The following is a 20,280-nucleotide window of genomic DNA, read 5'->3' on the forward strand; positions in this document are numbered from 1 at the left end:
ACTCTATAACAGTACTTGTATTTGCAAGTAGTACCTTGCTGCAGAGTTTATTAATTTTGTGCACCCCAATAGAGCTGCACGTATAGACACTGACACATTTACTGTGCAGTTAGTGAACTGCACAGTAAACATCTCAAGTAGACACTCCCTCCAGGCATTTATGATTGTTCACTGCTTTTAGTTTCAGTAACACATTTTACAGAGGAATGTGGAATGATTTTCAAACCTAAGAAAATATAGTAATTTAAGGAAGGAGTTTTAAAATGTTATTAAGTTACCTTTGCAGATATGTGCAGTATATTAATATTTAGACTGACATTTGTTAAGATCATTTAGATATTTTAGATATTTTCTTTCTGGTCCTACTGCTGAAGTGAGTGGCAAAACTTCCATTGATATGGCAATATGATTAGGTACAGTGCATAAAACCAGCTGATTGACATATCAACTGAAAACAACTAGATTGCTCCAAAAAGTAAATCTAACAACCGCTTTGATACAATTTTGCAATTACAAGACTGAACCACAGCCCACTGAAGTTAGTAGAAGCCTTTTCATTTTTTTCCAAAGGATTTTGGATTGGGCTATAGTGGCCGTATCTACATGAGATTCTGACTGTGTGGTAGCTCGTTACTACTGTGCAGTAGTGTCACATGCCATGAAGCGCAACATGATGCTACTGTGGAGTAGAAATGAGGTTCTGCACAGTCAGTATCACCAAAAAGCCATGCAGCAATGCTATTGCATAGTAACTTGTAAGTACTAAATGATTGCACAGCAGCAACTGTGATGTCAGTCTCATGTAGGCGCAGCCAGTTTGTACTAATTAATATGTATAAAGTCCAGTCTTTCCAGTGACTGGCTGATTTCCTTATTGAGAATTAACATATTTAAAATACTTTCAACATATGCTTTAAACATAGAAATATGTTAAATAAATTGACTGTGTTTAGCTAGCTGTATTGTTTTCTCTCGAGCAAGATTATTCCCAGAAGTTTCTAGGGAAGTATCTTAATTATTTTAGTTCCATCAGTGTACTTAAGCTCTTACTGAAATATTTACTATCTTTAAATCGCCATACAGCAACCGCTTCTTGCCGGATTTAAACCCAGAAGTATGCAATGGTGGGCGCGTTCAACTTGTGGTAAGGCATATTTTTCAATGCAAAATTTTAAAGAATCCCAACTAATATTTTCAATTATGTGCATGATGTGAAAAACTAGTATATAGTTTGTCTCCCTGAACAGAAGTCCTTAAATGAGATCCTAATCTTGTATTTAGACTCCTATGGCTGGATATGACAGAGTACCACTGAGGACCATGAGGTTAGATACGGGCACAAGTTTACTTGCCCAGCCAGATATAGTGTATAATTTTAAAGTGAAAATGTATATATCTTTCTTTAGGATTTTAAAAATAAAAATAGATTAATTCCATTTCATACCCAAATAAGTTTGTGATATTTATTTTGATTATATGTATTTAGATATTCTTAAATTCACCCCTAAACAGTTCGAGACAACTGTTTGTCTAATGTTCTCTTACAAAACATCCAAGGCTGGGGAACCCACCCCATCTTGAGGTAGTCTGCTCTGATGCTTAACTGACCTTAGCAAAACCAAGGACAGCATCCTCCTGCTTTACTCAGCCTTAGTGAGGCTCCAGCTTGGAGTACTTTACCCAGTTTTGGGCCCCCCACTTCAGGAGGAATGTGAATAAGGTTGAGAAAGTCCAGAGGAGAGTCACCCATGCAATCAAAGGCCAAGAGTGAAAGGCCTTATTAGGAGAGGCTGAGGGACATGGAACTCTTCAGCCTAGTGAAGAGAAGACTCACGGAGGACTTGGTGGCTGCCTGTTAGGTTGCTGATTTGATTCTGTCAAGATTGGGCCACATTCGGTGGCTGAATTTCCAAATCCAAATCAAATCAGGAGACCCTTTAATTTCTCTGAATTGAATCAAAACACTCTGAATCGATTTGGAAAGATTTGATGATTCGGACATAGACTCAGCTGTAAATGTTTTTCCTACATGCCTCAAGTACCAGACGGCTTGTGAATGCTGAGATGGTGAGGCAGATGGATCCTCCCCCAGGAGCATGGGGCCATCGGGCTCGGCAGCAGACCTGGAAGTGGATCAGAAGTGCTTCCGGTCCACTTCGGGGTCTGCTGGGAAGCATGCCTGGCACACCTGGCTCAGCAGCTGGTGCTTCCCGGGGTCCCCCCGTGGCCAGTCACTGAGCCGGGGGGGGGGGGCGGGGAGGAAGGGTGGCAGACCCGGAAGTGGACCAGAAGTACTTCCAGTCCACTTCTGGGTTCACCGCCGAGCACGCGAGGGTCCATCCACACTCCATGGGACACTCCATCCACCCCTCCACCATAGCATTCACGAGCTGCGCCTGGTACCTTGAGGTATGTAGAAAAAACATTTAAAGCAGAAACATGTCTATGGCCGAATCGCTGATTCTCTGAATCAGCATTGAATCTTCAGATTCAGCTGAATCGAATCAGGGTCAGTGATCTGAATCAACTAATCACATCACTCTCCCTGATTTGGGCCAAATCTGAATCCAGTATGGCCTGTTTTGCACACCCTTACTGCCTATAAGTATATAAGGGGGGTGCATCAGGATCTGGGAGAATACTTGTTCACTGGGGCTTACCAAGAGATAACTAGGTCTAACAGCCACAGACTTCTAGAAGGCCGATTCAGACTCAATATAAAGAAAAATTTCTTCACAGTTCGAGTGTCCAAGGTCTGGAACAGACTCCCCCCAGAGGTGGTGCAAGCACCTATCCTGGACTCATTCAAAAAGCATTTGGATGTTTATCTTACTGGGATCATTTGATCCCATCAGGCTTCCTGCCTCTGGCAGGGGAACTAGACTCAATGATCTCATGAGGTCCCTTCCAGCCCCTTATGTCTATGAAAACCTTATAAGGTTGTTGGTTGTCACTGTGTTGGTCTAAGGACATAGGCAGACAAGGTTCTTTGGGTAGATGTGATATCTTTTATTAGACCAACTAAACAGTTGGAAAATTTGTTCTTTGCAAGCTTTCAGGCACAAACACCTTTCTTCCAACATAACTGACCTTATAGTGAGAAAGTCCATCCTACTATCGAACCCAAATTTCCCTTGTTTAAATTTAAGCCTTTACTCCTAGATCTGTCCCTTACAGCTACAGAGTAATTTATCTCTGATGTCTTTATTTCAAAACTCATATTAGATGGATCCTCCAGTCTTCTTCTCTCCAGACTAAAATAATCCCAGTTTTTTCCAACTTCTTCTTGTAAGTCCTGTTTCCTAGATCTGTCATATTTTTGAGAGAAAAAGGCTGAGTATCAAGAAGCATCTAGATGTTCTGCTATCAATATTGTGAGTGATGTAATGGTGCCTCTGATTTGTAGTTTTACTTCAGTCAAATATGATTTGACAATTTAGAGCCACTCTAGGAAATATTTTTGATGATATAATTGTAAGTGGTGGGAGCAAAGTACTGAAAATGTGACACAAACCACTCATATATATATATATATATATATATATATATATATATATATATATATATATATATATATATATATGTGACCGTCGGGCTAGAGAAGGGGGAGGGTGAACCCCCTTCGGAATAGCGGCTCACGGTGGAAGGGTGACGCTATTCCCCTGGGACGCCGTTGGTCCGGAGCAGATGTAGGGTCATCAGGTTCCCGCCCTGGTTCTCACCCGCCACGACTTGTTTTAAGGTTCAGTGGGACGGCTCCTGGTTCTCCGTAGCCCGGGGTCCCCGACGGTCACGTTGCGGGGCTTCGCCACCCCCTAACACCCCGGCCTCACGCCCCCTTGGGTCCTCTTGTACTCGAGGCGCCTGCCCTCACCCGGACTTTCCCAGTGATGCTCCTCACCGGATTCCTCGTCCGAGGCAAGAAACCTAGCCGGCTAGCACCAATCTTTTGACCTGGGTCCTCCCGGGGGATACTCCCCACCGGGTTCCTGGCCGCTGGAGTCCGGCACCGGTCCAGGCGCTCACGGTGCCTCATCGGTGCCCTCCCGGGCCCCCGCGCCGACCCCAGACCTGTAAGCTCTGTGAGCAGGCGGGGCACAGTCCCAGTACCCCCCGTCACTGGAGTCCTCGTCCTCCGGGCCAATCTGCCACTCCCCGCTCGGGGTCCTGGGTCTGACTGCTGCCGCTGTCCTTCCCTCCGCCGGGGCGGGCGGCCACTCCCCGCTGGGGTCCGCGCTCCCGCCTGGTGCGGAGCCGCCTGCCGGCTCCCCTCCTGGAGCCTCTGTCTCCGCAGCAGCGAGTCCCCTCTCCAGACTCCTGCCCCATCTGTTCCGGCCGGCCATTTTTATTGCCGGCTCCCGGCCGCCGGCACGGGCACTGGCTTCCTGTGCAAACAAGCAGTGGATGTCCCGCTCGGGCTCCGCCGCCTCCACGGGCAAGCTTCGCCCCGTCTCCCCGGGACAATATATATATATGTTAGCTTTACACGGAAGTTTTAGCATAGTACTTACACTGTTTCCTTTTGAAAATATTCATTGTAGTATTTAATATTTATTGCCAGTGTTTCTCCTTTATGTACATGTTTATCCATATTTGTTTGAGATGAAACAAAAAACAAGGGATTCCAAAATTACCTTTAACAATTATACTCCAAAACATATCCGCTTTTGATTTAATCAACTAGAACCAAAACATATGCACAAAAAATTGTGTGTGTGTGTAACAGAACACCCTGTGCACTCTTACTATCAGGGGTCTGAGCAGCAGCCAGGCAGCCCACAGCTGCTTGTTGTGCTAATCAAGCAAAGTTGCCTGATTGGGGAACAGGGACCAACTGCAGTATATAAGGACTGGGTCCCTGAACTGCAGGGCAGCAGTGTGCTGCTACCAGCCAAGGAGGTAACATCCACCTGAGCTGCTGTCTGAAACATCTGGGAGGTAAGGGCTGGAGCTATGGTGAAGGAAGAGATCCCGTGGCCCTGGGCATGACCTGAAACTGCACCCTGCCAGGGAAGGGTGGCCTTGTGGAGCTACCTGTGACAGGGTAGCTCCCCAGAAATGCCAGGCCAGTTATATCCCCAGTAAAAGGCAGGTAGGGGCACCTGAAAAACCCAGACCCATATTCCTTGTGGGTTCAATCTGGACAGGGGGAGCCCAGGCTCACTGTGAGCACTGAGGCAGGGCCCAGGTCAGTGGAGGGACTTGTGGCAACATCCAGTCTTGAAGGAGAGCCAGGGCACATTAGGGAGCCGGGAATTAGGCTCCAGGGGAGAGGGGCCCTGAGCCTTGGGGAGCAATTAGGGAAGCTCCTGTGCAAAAGGATATGGGTAACTTAGTGCAGTGGGATGGGGCTTGGAACCCTAGTCCTGTAGTGAGGGTCTTGGAGCCTGAGGTGAGCGGTCTGGGGCCCAGAGAGAGGTTGGAGCCAAGAGACACTTGGAGCCCAAGGACAGGGCTAGGTCGTGGCCTGGGGACAGGACTCGGAGGCTGAGGATGGGGCTTGAAGGTGGGAGAGGCTAGGGCTGGGAGCCTGGCTTATTTAGGGCAGGGGATAAGGCTGGGTGTGAGGCCAGGATAGAGAACCCAGTGTGAGGACACTGGGATCCCAACCTCTGGTGGGGAGTAAGAGTCCCATATGAGACTTCCGAGGTCAGATCCCAGTACTAGCTAGCTGGAAGAAACATCTGTGAGGCATGGGACATGTCAAAGGGAGGTCAGATTGTGTATAGAGTCCCTTGTCATCAGGGCAGCCTCCTGCTTGATTAACATCTGATAATCTGGAACATCAAGGCATGGTAGGCGGGTCGTTTGCCCGGAACAAATGGGTGGGCCTAGATTGAGATCTCCCCTGGGATGCCCGCTTGTTACAGTGTGTATAAAGAATGTTGATATGTGTTGATAGATGTTGTTATAGTAATGAAAAGAGCACAAGGATTCTTACAGCACTTAAAATTATAATGCAGATAATATTGAAAATATATAATCATTAATCATTTATAATAATGCTGACAGAAATTTGAAATGATTACATTGTCGCAGAGCGTATCACTCAAAACTAAGGTAATTTAAGGTAAGTTTAATTTCATCCCCTCCCCCCACTTTCAGTCTCAAAATTTGAATGAGACAGTTTTTTAAACAACTTTTCTGTATTTTGGTTCTTTTTGCCATTTGTGAGTGCAATGATAATCTCACATACCTGAAAAATGCATAAAATGAGATTCTCTGAATGTGAATTGTCATATCATTGACATAAATGAACTCTCTTGAATTACTCCTGAAAAGTAACTCATGATCTACAAAGATAAAAGCCTACTGTCATATGCATGGCAAGTACAATTGATGCATACATGAGTTTTGCAAAACCAGGATGATATCTCAGACCCTTCTGTTTGTGTTTGCTTGTTTGCATACATATTTATTTAACTTGTATGCTGCCATTCCCAAGAAATGCCAAGGGCAGTTTACAATAGGAGAACAAATAACTTATAAAACAGGAACATGAACAACAGGACAAAACAACTTAAAAGGCAACTAGAGGATCAATATAATACAGAAACCCCCTACACAAGATCCCAGCTCAGCTTTGTTTGCTAAATGCCTGCCCAAACAGGAAGGTCTTACAGCTCTTCTGAAAGATATCCAGGCTTGGGCTCTGGCAGGCATCAAGGGGAAGGGAATTCCAGAGCTGAGGAGCAACTGCTGAAAACAGGTTCCCACATACTTTTCCCAGGCAGACTTGGTGTATTGATGCTATTTGCAGGACGTTACTCCTAGCTAATCTTAGGGATCAGAATGGGGCATAAGGGAAAGGTAATCTCTTAGATACATAGGACCCAGACCATTTCAAATCCTAGACCAGCACCTTGAATTTTGCCCAGAAAACTTGTGGTAGCCAGTCAGACTTTGGTTTACTGGAGTTGCATGCCTCTGGTGACCCATTCCTGTCAGATGGTATGCCACTGTGTACTGCACCAGCTGCAGCTTGCAGACAGTCTTCAAGGGCAGCCCCACATAGGGCACATTTCAGTAGTCTAGCTGCAGCCCTGTGCTAAAAAAACCTGAGGCTGCAGTGCCTGGTCATATGAGAAATAATGGTAGAGCTATTGATGACACGTTGGGGGGGTATAGGGAAGCATGCCCCCTCTCCCCCCCCCCAGATTTCTGTACCAAAAGTGGGGCATGGGCATATGACTTTAGCCTGGCTGGAGCCAAGGCCCAGCAACAATGGGAGTGGTGGTGCCAGTGCAATTTCTGCACCAGCAGTGGGGCATGGGGCTCTAGGTGAACATGATCAACTAAAGTCATGAGCACAGTCTCTGTGCTATATCCAGACAAGGATCCAGGATTCCGATAGCATCCAGATGCACCTGGGCAACCACCCATTCAAATACTTTCCTCAGAATGGAGAGGTTGGAGACAAGGGGATAACTGGCTGGACAGTTAGCATCAAACAATGGTTTCTTAAGTAGGGGCCAGACAATTGCAGACTTAAGAATGTGCAGTTTCCCCCCCCCCTTCCCCCCCCCCCCCCAGCATAGGAGGCATTGGCAACTCCTGCCATCTGTGGCCCAAGATTCTGCCACTGGCTTAAAAAAGCCCCAGGAACTTGACCCAAAGAACTAGAGCAACATAAAGAAGCTATAAAAGCCCAGTGGTATCTGTGGCAGACATGGTTCTTTGGGTAAATCCAATATCTGTTATTAGACCAACTCAAATAGTTGGAAAACTTCTTTGCAAGCTTTTGGATACAGATACCCTTTGTCAGGCTGGCACATGAACATCAGAATAGTCAGAGGCTCTCCTTTAAGCACCTTCTCACAAGCTCTAGCTTAAGGTGTGAACATAAAGATGGAAATGGCATGTTAGGAGCAGACAACACTGCAGTCTCTCAAAGGAGAGCCTAGAAAAGTTGTTGTTATATAGCCTACAATTGCAGTATAAATTGTGCAAGGGAGACGCATTAGTCCTTCAGTAACCCAAACTGAAGATAATGCAAGGTAGCCATCTTAACCTACTTTGTATATTCTATGTTCTGTCCCTTAATGGCCCAGCACAAATTTTTACACTTAAATTCTGTCAATATTGTACACTGATGGTAGTCTAAAAAAAAACCAAGTAACCAAGCAAAGGTCAATTCATTCTGCTATCTTTCTTCTTATTTTCAATTGAGGTAATGTCAAAATGTTCAAGACAGTTTCCAAACATTGAGGAAGACACAACATCCCCAAAGGATACACAAAGCAGGGGCTCTCTGAGGTAGTGTAGGCAGGCAGGAATATAGAGAATTGGACTGACAATTCAGAGCCAGTAATTCTCTGTTGTCATTGACCTGTTGAGTAACCATAGGCAAATCATTTAATATCTTTCTTCCTTAGTTTTATCATTTGTAAAATAGTAGTAAAGATACTGACCTTTTTGTTTCCTTTATAGAGCTCTTTGAAATCTATTAATAAAAAGCCGTTTGACTCTATGACTTTAACTAGCTATGATTATTATTTTGGGGTAGAATCTTAAACAGGCATTATACCAAGCTGAAAGGTTTTATAAACCATTAACATTATATATAAATTGCAATTATACATATGTAATTTTCTATAAATATATCTACCTACGTGTATATACAAGTAGTATATACTAAGCAGTTTTGTCCACAAAATACTTTGCAAATCCCACAGCAAAAACAGCAGAGATTTTGTGGTGCGCCCACATAACTGGCAGTGCTATAAGATTGTCGCAGCTTATGCCACATAATTACACAGCTGCTCCACATAAACATATTAGACAGGAAAATGCAATGAAAGGTCTCATAAAATAGAAAATGGAATAAAATGCATCTCTAATGCTGCAAACAGTGTGTGTATATGTAATGAAATAATTATGTGGTTTGTACACATTATTGACTGTTAAATACAATTTAAAAATATTTATATTAGTTTTTCTAGATTTTGATGTTAAAATTTGAATATATTACATATGTTTTTATAATCCAAGTCAGTTCAAAGCTGTAAAATTAGAACCAAAAATAAGTTAACATTTAGCAGCATTCAAAATGCCAAGGGAAGGAGAAATGTAGGCAAACTCGAAGAGAACAAATATGTAAATTCAAAAAAGAAAAGTAGCACATGCAAATTCTCTGTAATCCCCTACATATTCAGAAAAAAATATGTTGCTACTGTGTTTTACACTAGTAAATAATAATATAGTGCCTCATAGTATGCCCTGATTTATATTTAACTCTTGATTCTGTGTAAGAGAATTAAAATTACTTTTCATTTTCAGGATTTCGTTTTAAGATGAACTTTTAAAAACCTAATTACAGAGTATACTATAGCTATGAGCTATGAAATCCTTCAACAGTGACATTTCTGCCCATTCCATGAATGTACAAAGCTTTTTTTCTGATAAAATATTATCCTTAAACTTCATAATAAAAATTAAATCTAAGGATGATGAACTGTATCACTTTACTAGTTAAGACTACTCGAAGTCTTTGAGAGCGAGTGAAGAGTAGGCCACTAATTCAGCAAAGTACTTAAGCATAAGTCTTAAACTAAGCACATGAAGAGTCCACTGACATCCACAATATTACCTACATGTATAGAACTTAATTTCCAGTTAATTTTAAAAGACTTTTTTATAGCAGGAGTGTCAAACATACGGCCAACAAGCTGGATGTTGCCTGCAGAGCTCTTTAATCCAACTCCTGGTGCTGCCCTATGGACCAACACACTGTGCTGGACCAGCCCTGCACTGCATGTGGCACTCACTGGGCCTGGGTTCCCGGCTGCGCTGCCTGCAACATTTGCTGAGGCTGAGTCCCGTGTGTGCTGGATCAGGCATGAGGGCATGGGCCCATGGACCTGATCTGGCCCTATGGACCTGACGAGTTTGGTACCCCTACTTGACAGGAATAAGACTAAAACTGAAATACAAAGAGTTAAATATTTTGTCACTTGTTCAGTTGAAATGCTTTATAATTTTGTTCTTAAAAATTCTGGTAAAATGTTAAAATGTGTTGGATTTCTGCTTCAGTTTTGAACCTGAGCTATTGGATTCCAAGAGAGTATTTCCAGTGATTCTGAAAATTTTGAATTTGGCCTTTCCTGAAGTTTGGATCAAATTTGGCACAGTAGTTAATGAGTTTTTTAATGTTTATATTATTTTAACAGAGTATACTTTGCTGTGATTTATTTTAGCTGATATAGCAACAAATATCATGAATAGTTATTCATCCCTATTATACTATAGTCAGAGGTCTAAGTGTAAGTACATCTGCTAATTATGGGTATATTCTTAAAAAATTGCCCTGGCTTACTCATTTAATATTACTGGAACTTTTTGCTTTGCCATTTTTGAGCCAAAATTAACCTTATGAAAGTTCCATTTTTGCCATTGGGAAACAGTCCAGTATGTGTGAAATGAAAATATGAATGATATATCAACCCTGTTTAATTTGAATCTATATAAGTATGTAAACCAAAGCCTAATTTTCAAAGATATTGATCTCCTGTAACTTCTGTCAGTTTTAACATACTGTTTTACAGTTTTAAATAAGGCCAAAAATAACCATTTTTTTGCAGTGGAAAAATTAAACAACTTGCAAATCGTTGTAATACTATCAGCTAAGAGAAGATTGTGTATTAAAGTTACAAGGACAGCTACCAGCCAGTGGAAAATTATTTTGAACGTCAAGTTAGAGGCAGTCTTAATGAGTACCTGTGAGTTCGCAATCCCAAGAGTAATATCTGTGGAACAGAGTATCTTCCGGGTCATTGTTTCTACACCATGCTTCACAAATTCCTGCGATCTGAAGCCCCCTCCTAAAGCAAGAGTTACATTTTCAATTCTGTTTTGCTTTACGTAGTTTTATCAGCATCCACCATCCCACCATCAGCATATACAATCATTGCATTTTAGAAGATTATAATTAATATAAAACTCTTACCTAAAGTATAATTTAAATGCTTTCTGATGGGTATGGTTAAGTAGCAAACAGCTAAAAGATTAAATTACTTACTGGATGCTTGATTGATAGAACTGATACTTGCCCTGGATAAAACATAAATGTTGCAGAAAATAATCCAGTATGACATTTCTGGCATTCAGCTATGACTTAAATTATAGGCTGGTCAGTAAATGATCTTAAGCTGTTTAAGGTTTCATCAGCTGTCTGCAAGATTGATTTTCTTCAAAATTACTGTACTAAAATGTTTTCTTTTGTTGTTGTACTGACTCAGATCACAAACCACAATTTTAAGATCGGCTCTTATTTACAAAAATGCTTTGACATAGTGCATTTGTTCAGCCTAGGCAGCAATAAAGGATTGTGGTATCATTTTGAAGAAGGTTGTTTGACAGAGCCTGTTTGTTTATTTGGGGTAATGTGAGCTGCATTCAGAAAATGTCATATTTTGTTTCATGATTGTGTACATTCTCTCCCACTGCTCCCAGGCAAGCCCTGTAAGTAGAGAAGACACAGATTTAGACCTTGTTTCCATGACCAGTGGAAGTGCTTTGACTCAGAACAGAGAAAAAAATAATCAGGCGCACAGACACTCAGCAGGATCTTCAAGTAAGTTGTGGTTTCTTTCAATATTCACTTTAAAAATTACTTTAAAATGAGTTGGTGGAACTGAATGTCTAACTAAGTTCTCATATAAACAGGAGTAGCATACCAGCATTCCAGATTTCTAGTAATGTGTGTACTCGTTTACTACTTACCTGCAACTTTCACTTGTGTTTTACATATTTATGTATAAAAGCTTAAATCGGTTGAAAAATTAACATGATTAGATTTTTTTTAATTCCCTGGTGAACTATACTAAATCTTTTGTTCATTCATTTCCTAGAAATACATTATTTTTTTCTATCTCTTAATTATAAAAGCAGTTGTAAAAAAAAAAGCATTTTTTTCTTTCTTCCCTAAAAGTTAACTAAATATTTAGGAAAATTCATTATATACAAAAAATAAGTTCTAGTATATGTTTCCAGATCAAATCACATACTGAACTGAAATCATTTCCTAAGTTAGATGTTGTAAGTAATGACTACTGCATTCTAGTTACACAGTGGCAAGTGGTCCTTTTAAATTTTAGAAAAAATTTAATACTATTTTAATGTCACAGAAATACACTGAATAATTGATACCTGAGAGAAATGATCTAATAATTATTTGAAAAGCTTAAAAGTATGAATTTTATTAAGCTTAAACTTTTTCTTCTTGTAGTCAATCTAATTAACAAAAACTGGGAAAAAATTCTGTCAGATTGCATTCTATATGTTATTTATATTTTTATTCAATCATTGGAAAATGTGATTTTTTTTTCCAGAAATGAATGAAACCCAGAAATACTAAATGACTTAAGAGGAAGTACAAGAAGTATTAAATGACCTAGACAGATTTGTGCAGGTCACTAGTATGTGGTGGAACTTTATTTCTGATTGTTCATATCAAAGTAAAATAGCCTATTTCAACAACAACAATCATAGCTGATTAATGGCTTTGGTTATTTTGATCAAATCTTTACCTATTGCCATGATTATTGATTAATTAATTTAAATGAAAATTGAATCTATAGGTGAAAAATCAAGAAAATCCTAAAGGAAAAGCACATATAAAAGCATATGTAATTTTCTTTATCTAGATTTTGCTTAAATATTTGTTTCAGCTTTTAAAATAAAGTGAACTGAAGCTACTGCTAGAACACAGCTAGTGTTAAAAGCCACTGTTGGCAAAAAAAAAAACAGCAGTGACTCTAATCCTGTACTTATGTCAATGGTAAGAAGTCCAAATAACATGATATGGAATAGGATTGAACCCATTATGTTCATTTGTTGTCCATAAAATTATGTTCATGCATTTGTGTATTTTATCTGCAATTCTATGCAACATTTCATTATTATACATATCCTAAAGAATACAGATGTATGAATCTCAAATGATACATCATAGAAGTATATTAATATACTTTAAATATATAAGTATATTGTATATTAATATTATAACAAACCTATTTTTCCACCCATAAAAGCTTAAATGTTCCCTCGCTTCAACCCCAGATATGTTAGCCTTTTCATGGCATAAAAGTTCATAGTAAACAGTCTGTGTTTTGTTCATTATAACCACAAAGTGCCTTGGGATCCTGTGGAATGAAAACATGAAGATGATATTGTTGCAGTCAGTAAAGCTAGTTAATATAGAGGGGTTTATAACTGACCAAGTAAACATATTAGTTTAGAAAAAATGAGATGCGACTGATGTTAAGAGGAAGTTTAGTAGGCAATCACCAGCAGGGGTGCCAGAGTTTGGCACTTGAAGGCATTTTGCTTGGCACATGCCTTGGGGCGGACAGCAGGGGAGGGGCCAAGACTGCACTGCCACAGCAAGGATCGGGCCCTTTGTGGTTCCCCCACCATCTGCCCCTAGCACACCAACATCCTACAAGTCAAGGTTGTGGGTGTTTTTGGCACTCTGCCTAAAAACATTGCTGACCCCTGGTCTGGTCTGTATAATACAGTGGAGTTGTTCTTTGTGAGCCATGTGTGTTTTCATGAAGGTGGCCTTGTAATTATGCCAAGGGCACTATCCCTTCCCTAACTTAAAGCTTCTTGAGAATGTCTAAACCATGTGCTTTCAGCAATGCAGACTTGTATACATTATCTACTTTAGACATCAGAGTCAAAACTTCATTGTTACAGGCACTAGATAAATAGATATGGAAAGATGTTCCCACTCACAGTCAAGAATTCTCATTCATAGAAGCAGGTGGCATTTTAAAATAGTGCTTATATAGATTATTAGATAACTACTTGGTAACCAAATAGTAAGTCCCCATACTATTGAAATCTTGGCCAAAATGATGAGCAAAAAACACTACAATTAGGCAAATAGTACTATGAAGTGCAACCATTTTAAGAAAAACAAAAAAGAGGACAGATGGCATTACAATCCAGCTAGTTTAACTCAATATCTGAAAACCAGTCAGCTTGTAAGTACTAGAGGAAAATTAAAACAGTAGGCAGAATGGGTTAATAAAAAACATCATGCTAAACTAACTTAATTTCATTCCTTGATACAATAATGAGTTTAAGGGATAAAGGAAATGAAGTGGACATAGTATATCTCAACTTCAGTAAAGCATTTGATATGGTTCCACATGATATATTTAAAAAGAAAATTCTGTGATGTGGGTTCAATTGGACTACAAAAAGAAATCAATAAACTACAACCTATAGGACAGAAATATAAAAATCACCATTTTGGATCAAGCTACTTGTCAGTCCTCCTTTCCTTGTTCAGTGTCTCCTTTCCAACAGTAGCCAGCACTGGTAGCTTCAGGGAAAATTTCAACTTCACCCCTGTTAGTTAGTGTCTGACTTATGAGATAAAGTATGAGAGTCCATAAAATATATTTATTTGGTTTTAAACTTTTTACATTATGTATGGATGTTTTCTTTTTTCACATAAATAATGTGTGTTTAAAACCCAGTAAATCTTGACTTCAGTAATATATTGTAGCAATGAGTTCCAAAAGCAAGTAAAGTGTTTTATGAAAACAGTTATTTTCTGATGTATAAAAACTTTCCACCTTTCAATTTTGTTTGATGCACTTTTGTTCCTGAATTAAGGGTAGGGAGAATAAAATACCCAATGTAGCTTATTATACTATACCTTATTTTGTATATCTTTAACAGTAATTATTCATGCTCCATTGTTAAACAGAGGTTCAGGCAAAGTTTAGGTATAAGTTCAATACTACTTAATATTTTAATTATCTTAATGTATATTGGAGAAATTTAACTGTTACGAAATGTGCATGTAATTTATTTTGGGCAACATCAATAGCATACTAACACATATTATTAGATATAAGTAGATGTTAATAGATGCATGGATTATATAAAACTAGAAACGGGACCAGTTTGAGAGAGAGATTTAAAATATAGATGGGTTTTTATCATTTGGAAGGACAAGTAAATTAAAGCTTTTGAAGGACTTGTTTATTATAAAGACAAAACTACATAAAAGCCTATGAGTTAACTAGTTAACAACAAAACAGGAACCTCTATGCTCCAGCCTACTTATCACATTTTCTCCTCCAGTTATTACAAAACTTGTTGATAGTTGTCTTCCTTTTTTGCCTGTCTGATAAATCAATGTATGATTGTATTCTTTCATTGCATTCCTGGCATCTGCTACATCATAATCACTTAGAAAATCTTCAATCTTGTTATTGATTACAAAGTTCTATCTTGTCCTTTTCTTCATCTCTGCTTGCTTTTACTCTTATTCCTCATACAATCCCCATTTACTCTCACAGTTTCATCTGAAGAGTTTAAATCTATGGGTCTCTGTAAACGAGCATGAAAGCTGCACTGACACACTGTAATAACAGCATGTTGCAACAGAATCAATTAATTGAGTTGTCTGGAGTGTGGTAATTACCATTTTCCAGGAGCTGCCCGTGCCTTGTGCATCAGTGTCCCTGCACTTTAGTCCCCTTGTGGACCACGCTCTAGTTCAAGTGCCCCTGCTGCCACTTATAAGCATTGGGACACCAATACACGAGACACTGCAGCACTTTAATAGAGTGGCTCTCGGAGCCGCTTTAATTAAAGCACTGCCCCCGCCCCCCCACCTGCAGAGTGCATGTAAAGGTGTCCTCCTGTATTAAGAAAAGTTACTCTCTAAACCCCCTCCTTAATATAGTTCTTTGCACTTTCCTGTTCTTTTCTTCCTCAGGGTTAATATCTTCCACATTTTAGAATCCCTGTACTTCAGTCTTGTGTTCTAATCTTTGCTATAATTCTACATATTTGGAAATTCTTCAGGTCAGGAAACATGTCTTATTTCTGAGCTATATCTCAGACTTCTTGCCCATATTGCAGATTCCTTTCTCAGATTCCCCTGGTCTCCAGTGAGAAGCTGCATATAAATAAAAACTCCTCACTACACACGAATCCACTGTTCACAGATTTGAATATTCCTGGTGCACCACACCAACTCCGTGGTTCAGGGGGAACACCGCTGTGGCTCCCTCTGGCACTGCACTGAACTCCTGCCTCTGCAGTTAAGCCAGGCACTGCACAGGTCTGGGGAGGGCAGAGCTGGGCAGGCACAGACTGAGCGCCAAGGACAGGGCGCCTCGTCATCATCTTCCCTGGAGGCAGCCGCAGTCAGTCCCCAGGCGCTGCAGGGGAGCCCCACGCTTCCAGCCTCTCGCGACGGTGGGAAACAGGGGGCGGCTGTGGGGCCTGATGGGGACCCCCATCAGTATTCGTGGATTTTGCCATTTGTGGGGAACTCCAGAACGGATCCCCCACAAATGGTGAGGGTCTCCTGGATAGTTTTAAAGAGATATAAACTGTCCTTTGTTAATTCATTTTAACTGTTTAATAGATAGAGTTGAAGATAATACAATTAAACCTATATTCCCACATCAGTAATGGAAATTGGGAAAAGGTTGTGCTGCATGTTCAGTCCTCCTCTAGTGAAAAACTGAACATAGTCTAAACTCTGAAATCATCACTAATGAATGCCTTCATAAGTAGGAGTAAGGTTTCATTTTCTCTAGGTTACAATGAGCTAAAATAACAACATACAGGTTAGACCTGAATTACATTGAACAGAGGGCAGTGAAATATACTGTAGCTGAACTGACAGGTATATGAACCTTACATGTTAACATGCTTGGGAAGTGTTCTGTGATTCTAATATGTTTTCAGATGATATGAGAAGTGATGGTTGTTGGAGATGGTTTTGAGAAGTGTTCTGTGAGTCTAGTATGTTTCACCCCCCAACCCCAATATATCCAGCTGAACTGGGCTACTGTATAGGCTAGAAGAGGCGTCAGCAACATTTTTGGGCAGAGTGCCAAAAAACACCCTAACCTTGACTTGTAAGATGTTGGTGTGCTGGGGCAGATGGCAGGGGAATTGTGAGAGGCCTCATCCTTGTTGTGGCGATGCATCACCAGCCTCTTTGCCATCTGTCCCAAGGCACATACACCTGCCACCAGCAATGGGCTAGGCCAGGGCTCCACAGACCTCAGGGCAGTGGCTTGCAGCCTTCTCACCACCTGCTGCGAGCATCCTGGGCAATGTGACAGGTGGCAGGGGCCTGTCCAAAGCCCAGAGCCAGCTGTGGCAGGCAGCATGGAGGCTGCAAGCTGCTGCACTGAGGTCTGTGGAGCCCCAGCTTGTCTTATTGCTGGCAGTGAGTGCACGTGTGTCTCCAGGCAGATATCAGGGAAGCTGCAAGGGGCCTGATCCTTGTTGTGGCAGCACAGCCCTGGCCCCTTCCCTACCATCTGTCCTGAGGCATGCATGCCAAGCAACATGTCTTCTAATGCCATGCTCTGGCATGCATGCCAGGGGTTGCCAACCGCTGGTCTAGAACTCAATGGTTATGGGACCTGAAGGAAAATAAGGAAATCAAACTGTAACCCTGAGGGTAGTGGTTAGCACATGTTATTGGAAGATAAGGATTCCTGGGTTCTCATCCTTGTTTTCTTAGACTGTTTATACATCTTAGATTAGCTAGTCATTGGAGGTGCCCCTTCCCCCCACCAATTGGGAGCCCTCACAAGTAAGCCACAAAGCCAGTGTTTTCTGTTAACTAATATTTCCTTTAGGTGTTTCAGTGCTTAGAACGTGTTTTTGTTGATCAACCTGTGGAAGCACCAAATTATCTGTATATACTGTATAAAGACTAAGATCTCTAACTCCATTTCTTTAAATCACCGTGTTGGAAGCAGATTCCTAATTTTTAGACACTGTTGAAACTCCCAAGTTGTCTCTCTGGATCTTACCACCTAAGGTTCTGAGTTTAACTGAAGTCGTAACTGAAGTAACTCATCATAGGCATCACCCTGACCCTTATGAAACTCCACTTACTTTAACGTAATGTGCATAGATTCAAGAAATGTCCCATATGCAGCTACTTATTAGATCAAGACCTTTGATTTGACCTCTAGAAGATGATGACAAGTAATAATGAGAGTGAATAAGAAACTGGGCCTCTAGGGTGAAATCTCAGCTCCACTGAAGTTAAGGGTGAAACTCCCATTGACTTCAATACAGCAATGAAATTACTGTGATGTATAAATGTTAATAAGTGAAGGTGAAAGAAACCTTTAACAAGGGAGTATTTTATTGGGTTTTTCCTTCTATCCTTAGAAGTATTGTTAAAAACATCTTCAATGTTTTTAGGGCAAAATGACAACAAATCTTTCCACAACTATTAGCATAGAAAGCATCTTAAATATACCATCCTAGTATTTTTTTCCTAAAATGGCTATATACATTTTATTGATTGATACTTAGTCTTTTAAAAATTTAGATACACAGTTTTATAGCCTTGGTTCATAGGGGAAGTTGCACTGACTTCAGTGGACAAGTGTGTTTGAGATAAGGCTCATAAAATAATATTTTCTAGAAGCAGCATGCATTAAGACTTGATCCTATAAATACTTTAAATTCATAATTTTGCCTGTGTGTGTGTTCCCATTAATTTCAACAAGACCACTCAAAAGCATATTTCTAACTGTTAGTAGAATCAGGCTTTAATGTATTCGTGAATTTTCCTATAAACTTACCATTTTCACAGCTGTTTGAATACATATGGTGTTTTTTTAACACTACATAATTAATCTTCCTGAATATACCATGAATAATGGTAATGGGAGGAGGTGGGGGGGAAGTAATGGGGGGAGTAATGAGCCTGTATATAGGATTTCTCCAACAAAGAACTTACTTTTATTTGGTGGCTGCATATTTTGTTGGGGAAAAGCCCTATTATTATTGATTTTTTTTTTTTTTTTTTTAATAAAAGTTAAGGTAAAACATGTTGCTGTTGAATGTAACAGAAGTAAGATCTGAGTTTTTAGGATCAATAGTAAGAATATATTTTTTATGTGTTTCTACCATTCTGAAGAATAGTTCAGTGAAGTACAACTGGCATATAAGATCTCTATACAATAGTTGCCCTCCCTCTGTTTCCTTAAAACACCCTAACAGATGCTGGGGTTTTTAAGGTCAGGACTTCAAGTTTAATGCCCAGATGATGATGAAAACCAATAATGAATCTAAATAAAAAGCTTGATATTTGAGGTGAAATCTGGCTCTGCTGAAGTCAATGGTGAAACTGAATTAATATTTATTAATAAATCTTTTCTCAGAATTATTTCTCATTCTTATTAAGTCAGTGGCTACAGCAGTCTTTCAATACAAGAATGATTTTTTTCAGGAAATAGGGAAGTCATTGAGTCCATAGGTGACTGAGGTGGTTGATCCTAGATCTACATGTTCGACTGCAGACCTGGCAAATAGACCTGGGAAGAAGTAGATCCTCTGTCCACCTCCATCGTGAAGCAAGTTTGCTCAAAATGATTGCTGCTTTATAATACATTGCAATACCATTCAGTGCTTGAATCTGCCAGATACTGATGTTAATAACACATTTCTTCAGATTTATCTTCAAGGTATCATTGAATCTCTTCTTTTGCCCACCTTGAGAGTGGTGCCCTTTGCTTAGTTAGTATTTTGGGAGGTGGCTGTATGCCATCCTTATAACTTGGAGCTGATGCTGTACAAACATGACTTCAATATTGGCAGTGTTTGCTTTAGCCAGAATGCTGGCTAAAGCTGGCATGACTTCTCTCCTTCCAGTTGATATGGAGGATTGTTTGAAGGAACTGCTGACAGTAATGTTCCAAAGCTTTCAGGTGTTTCCAGTATGTCATCCAAATTTAAACCCATACAACAGGGTGGGGATAACAGCCTGGTAGACAAGAAGTTTCCTGTGGATCCTGATATCATGACCATTAAAAACAGTTTAAGAGACATCCAAAGGCAGCACGGGCAGATTTTATCCAGTGTTGAATATCATTGTCCCTGTTTACTTTTTGAGAAAGGTGGTTAGCCGGGTAAAGGAAATGCTCAATATTCTCCAAGGATTGCCCTTAATACTATAATACGTGCAGGAGCAGCTGGTTGGTTTGGGGTGGGTTGGTAAAGGATCTTGGTTTTTGTGAGGTCGACAGTGAGTTCAAGCATTCTGTGTGCTTCTCAGAAACAGCTAAGAATTACCTGGAGCTCTTCAGTTCACTGTACACACGACATAAATGTCAATATATCGAAGATCAGTAATGGAAACCGGTTGATGTTAAAGAGATTTCCATCCTTGCAATACTGGATGCTGACACTAGATGGAAGCCTGTCAGCAATGAGATGTGGAATAGCTGTAATATAGATGGAAAGGGTGTTGGTGCAGTCACAACC

The 20,280-nt window shown here is 40.3% G+C and overlaps 1 protein-coding gene across 1 annotated transcript in view; it reads left to right on the forward strand.

Moving 5' to 3' along the window:
* LRRIQ1 (leucine rich repeats and IQ motif containing 1) overlaps window positions 1-20,280 on the forward strand; it is a 172,518-nt gene that overhangs the window by 136,162 nt on the left and 16,076 nt on the right. The window contains exons 25-26 of the mRNA XM_090042636.1: window positions 1,084-1,144; window positions 11,452-11,572. Coding sequence (XP_089898762.1) covers window positions 1,084-1,144; window positions 11,452-11,572 — 182 coding nt within the window. The remainder of the gene's footprint in view (window positions 1-1,083; window positions 1,145-11,451; window positions 11,573-20,280) is intronic.

This window comes from Crocodylus siamensis, chromosome 4 (assembly GCF_052110815.1).
Source record: "Crocodylus siamensis isolate JL-2025a chromosome 4, ASM5211081v1, whole genome shotgun sequence".
Lineage (NCBI taxonomy): Eukaryota > Metazoa > Chordata > Crocodylia > Crocodylidae > Crocodylus > Crocodylus siamensis.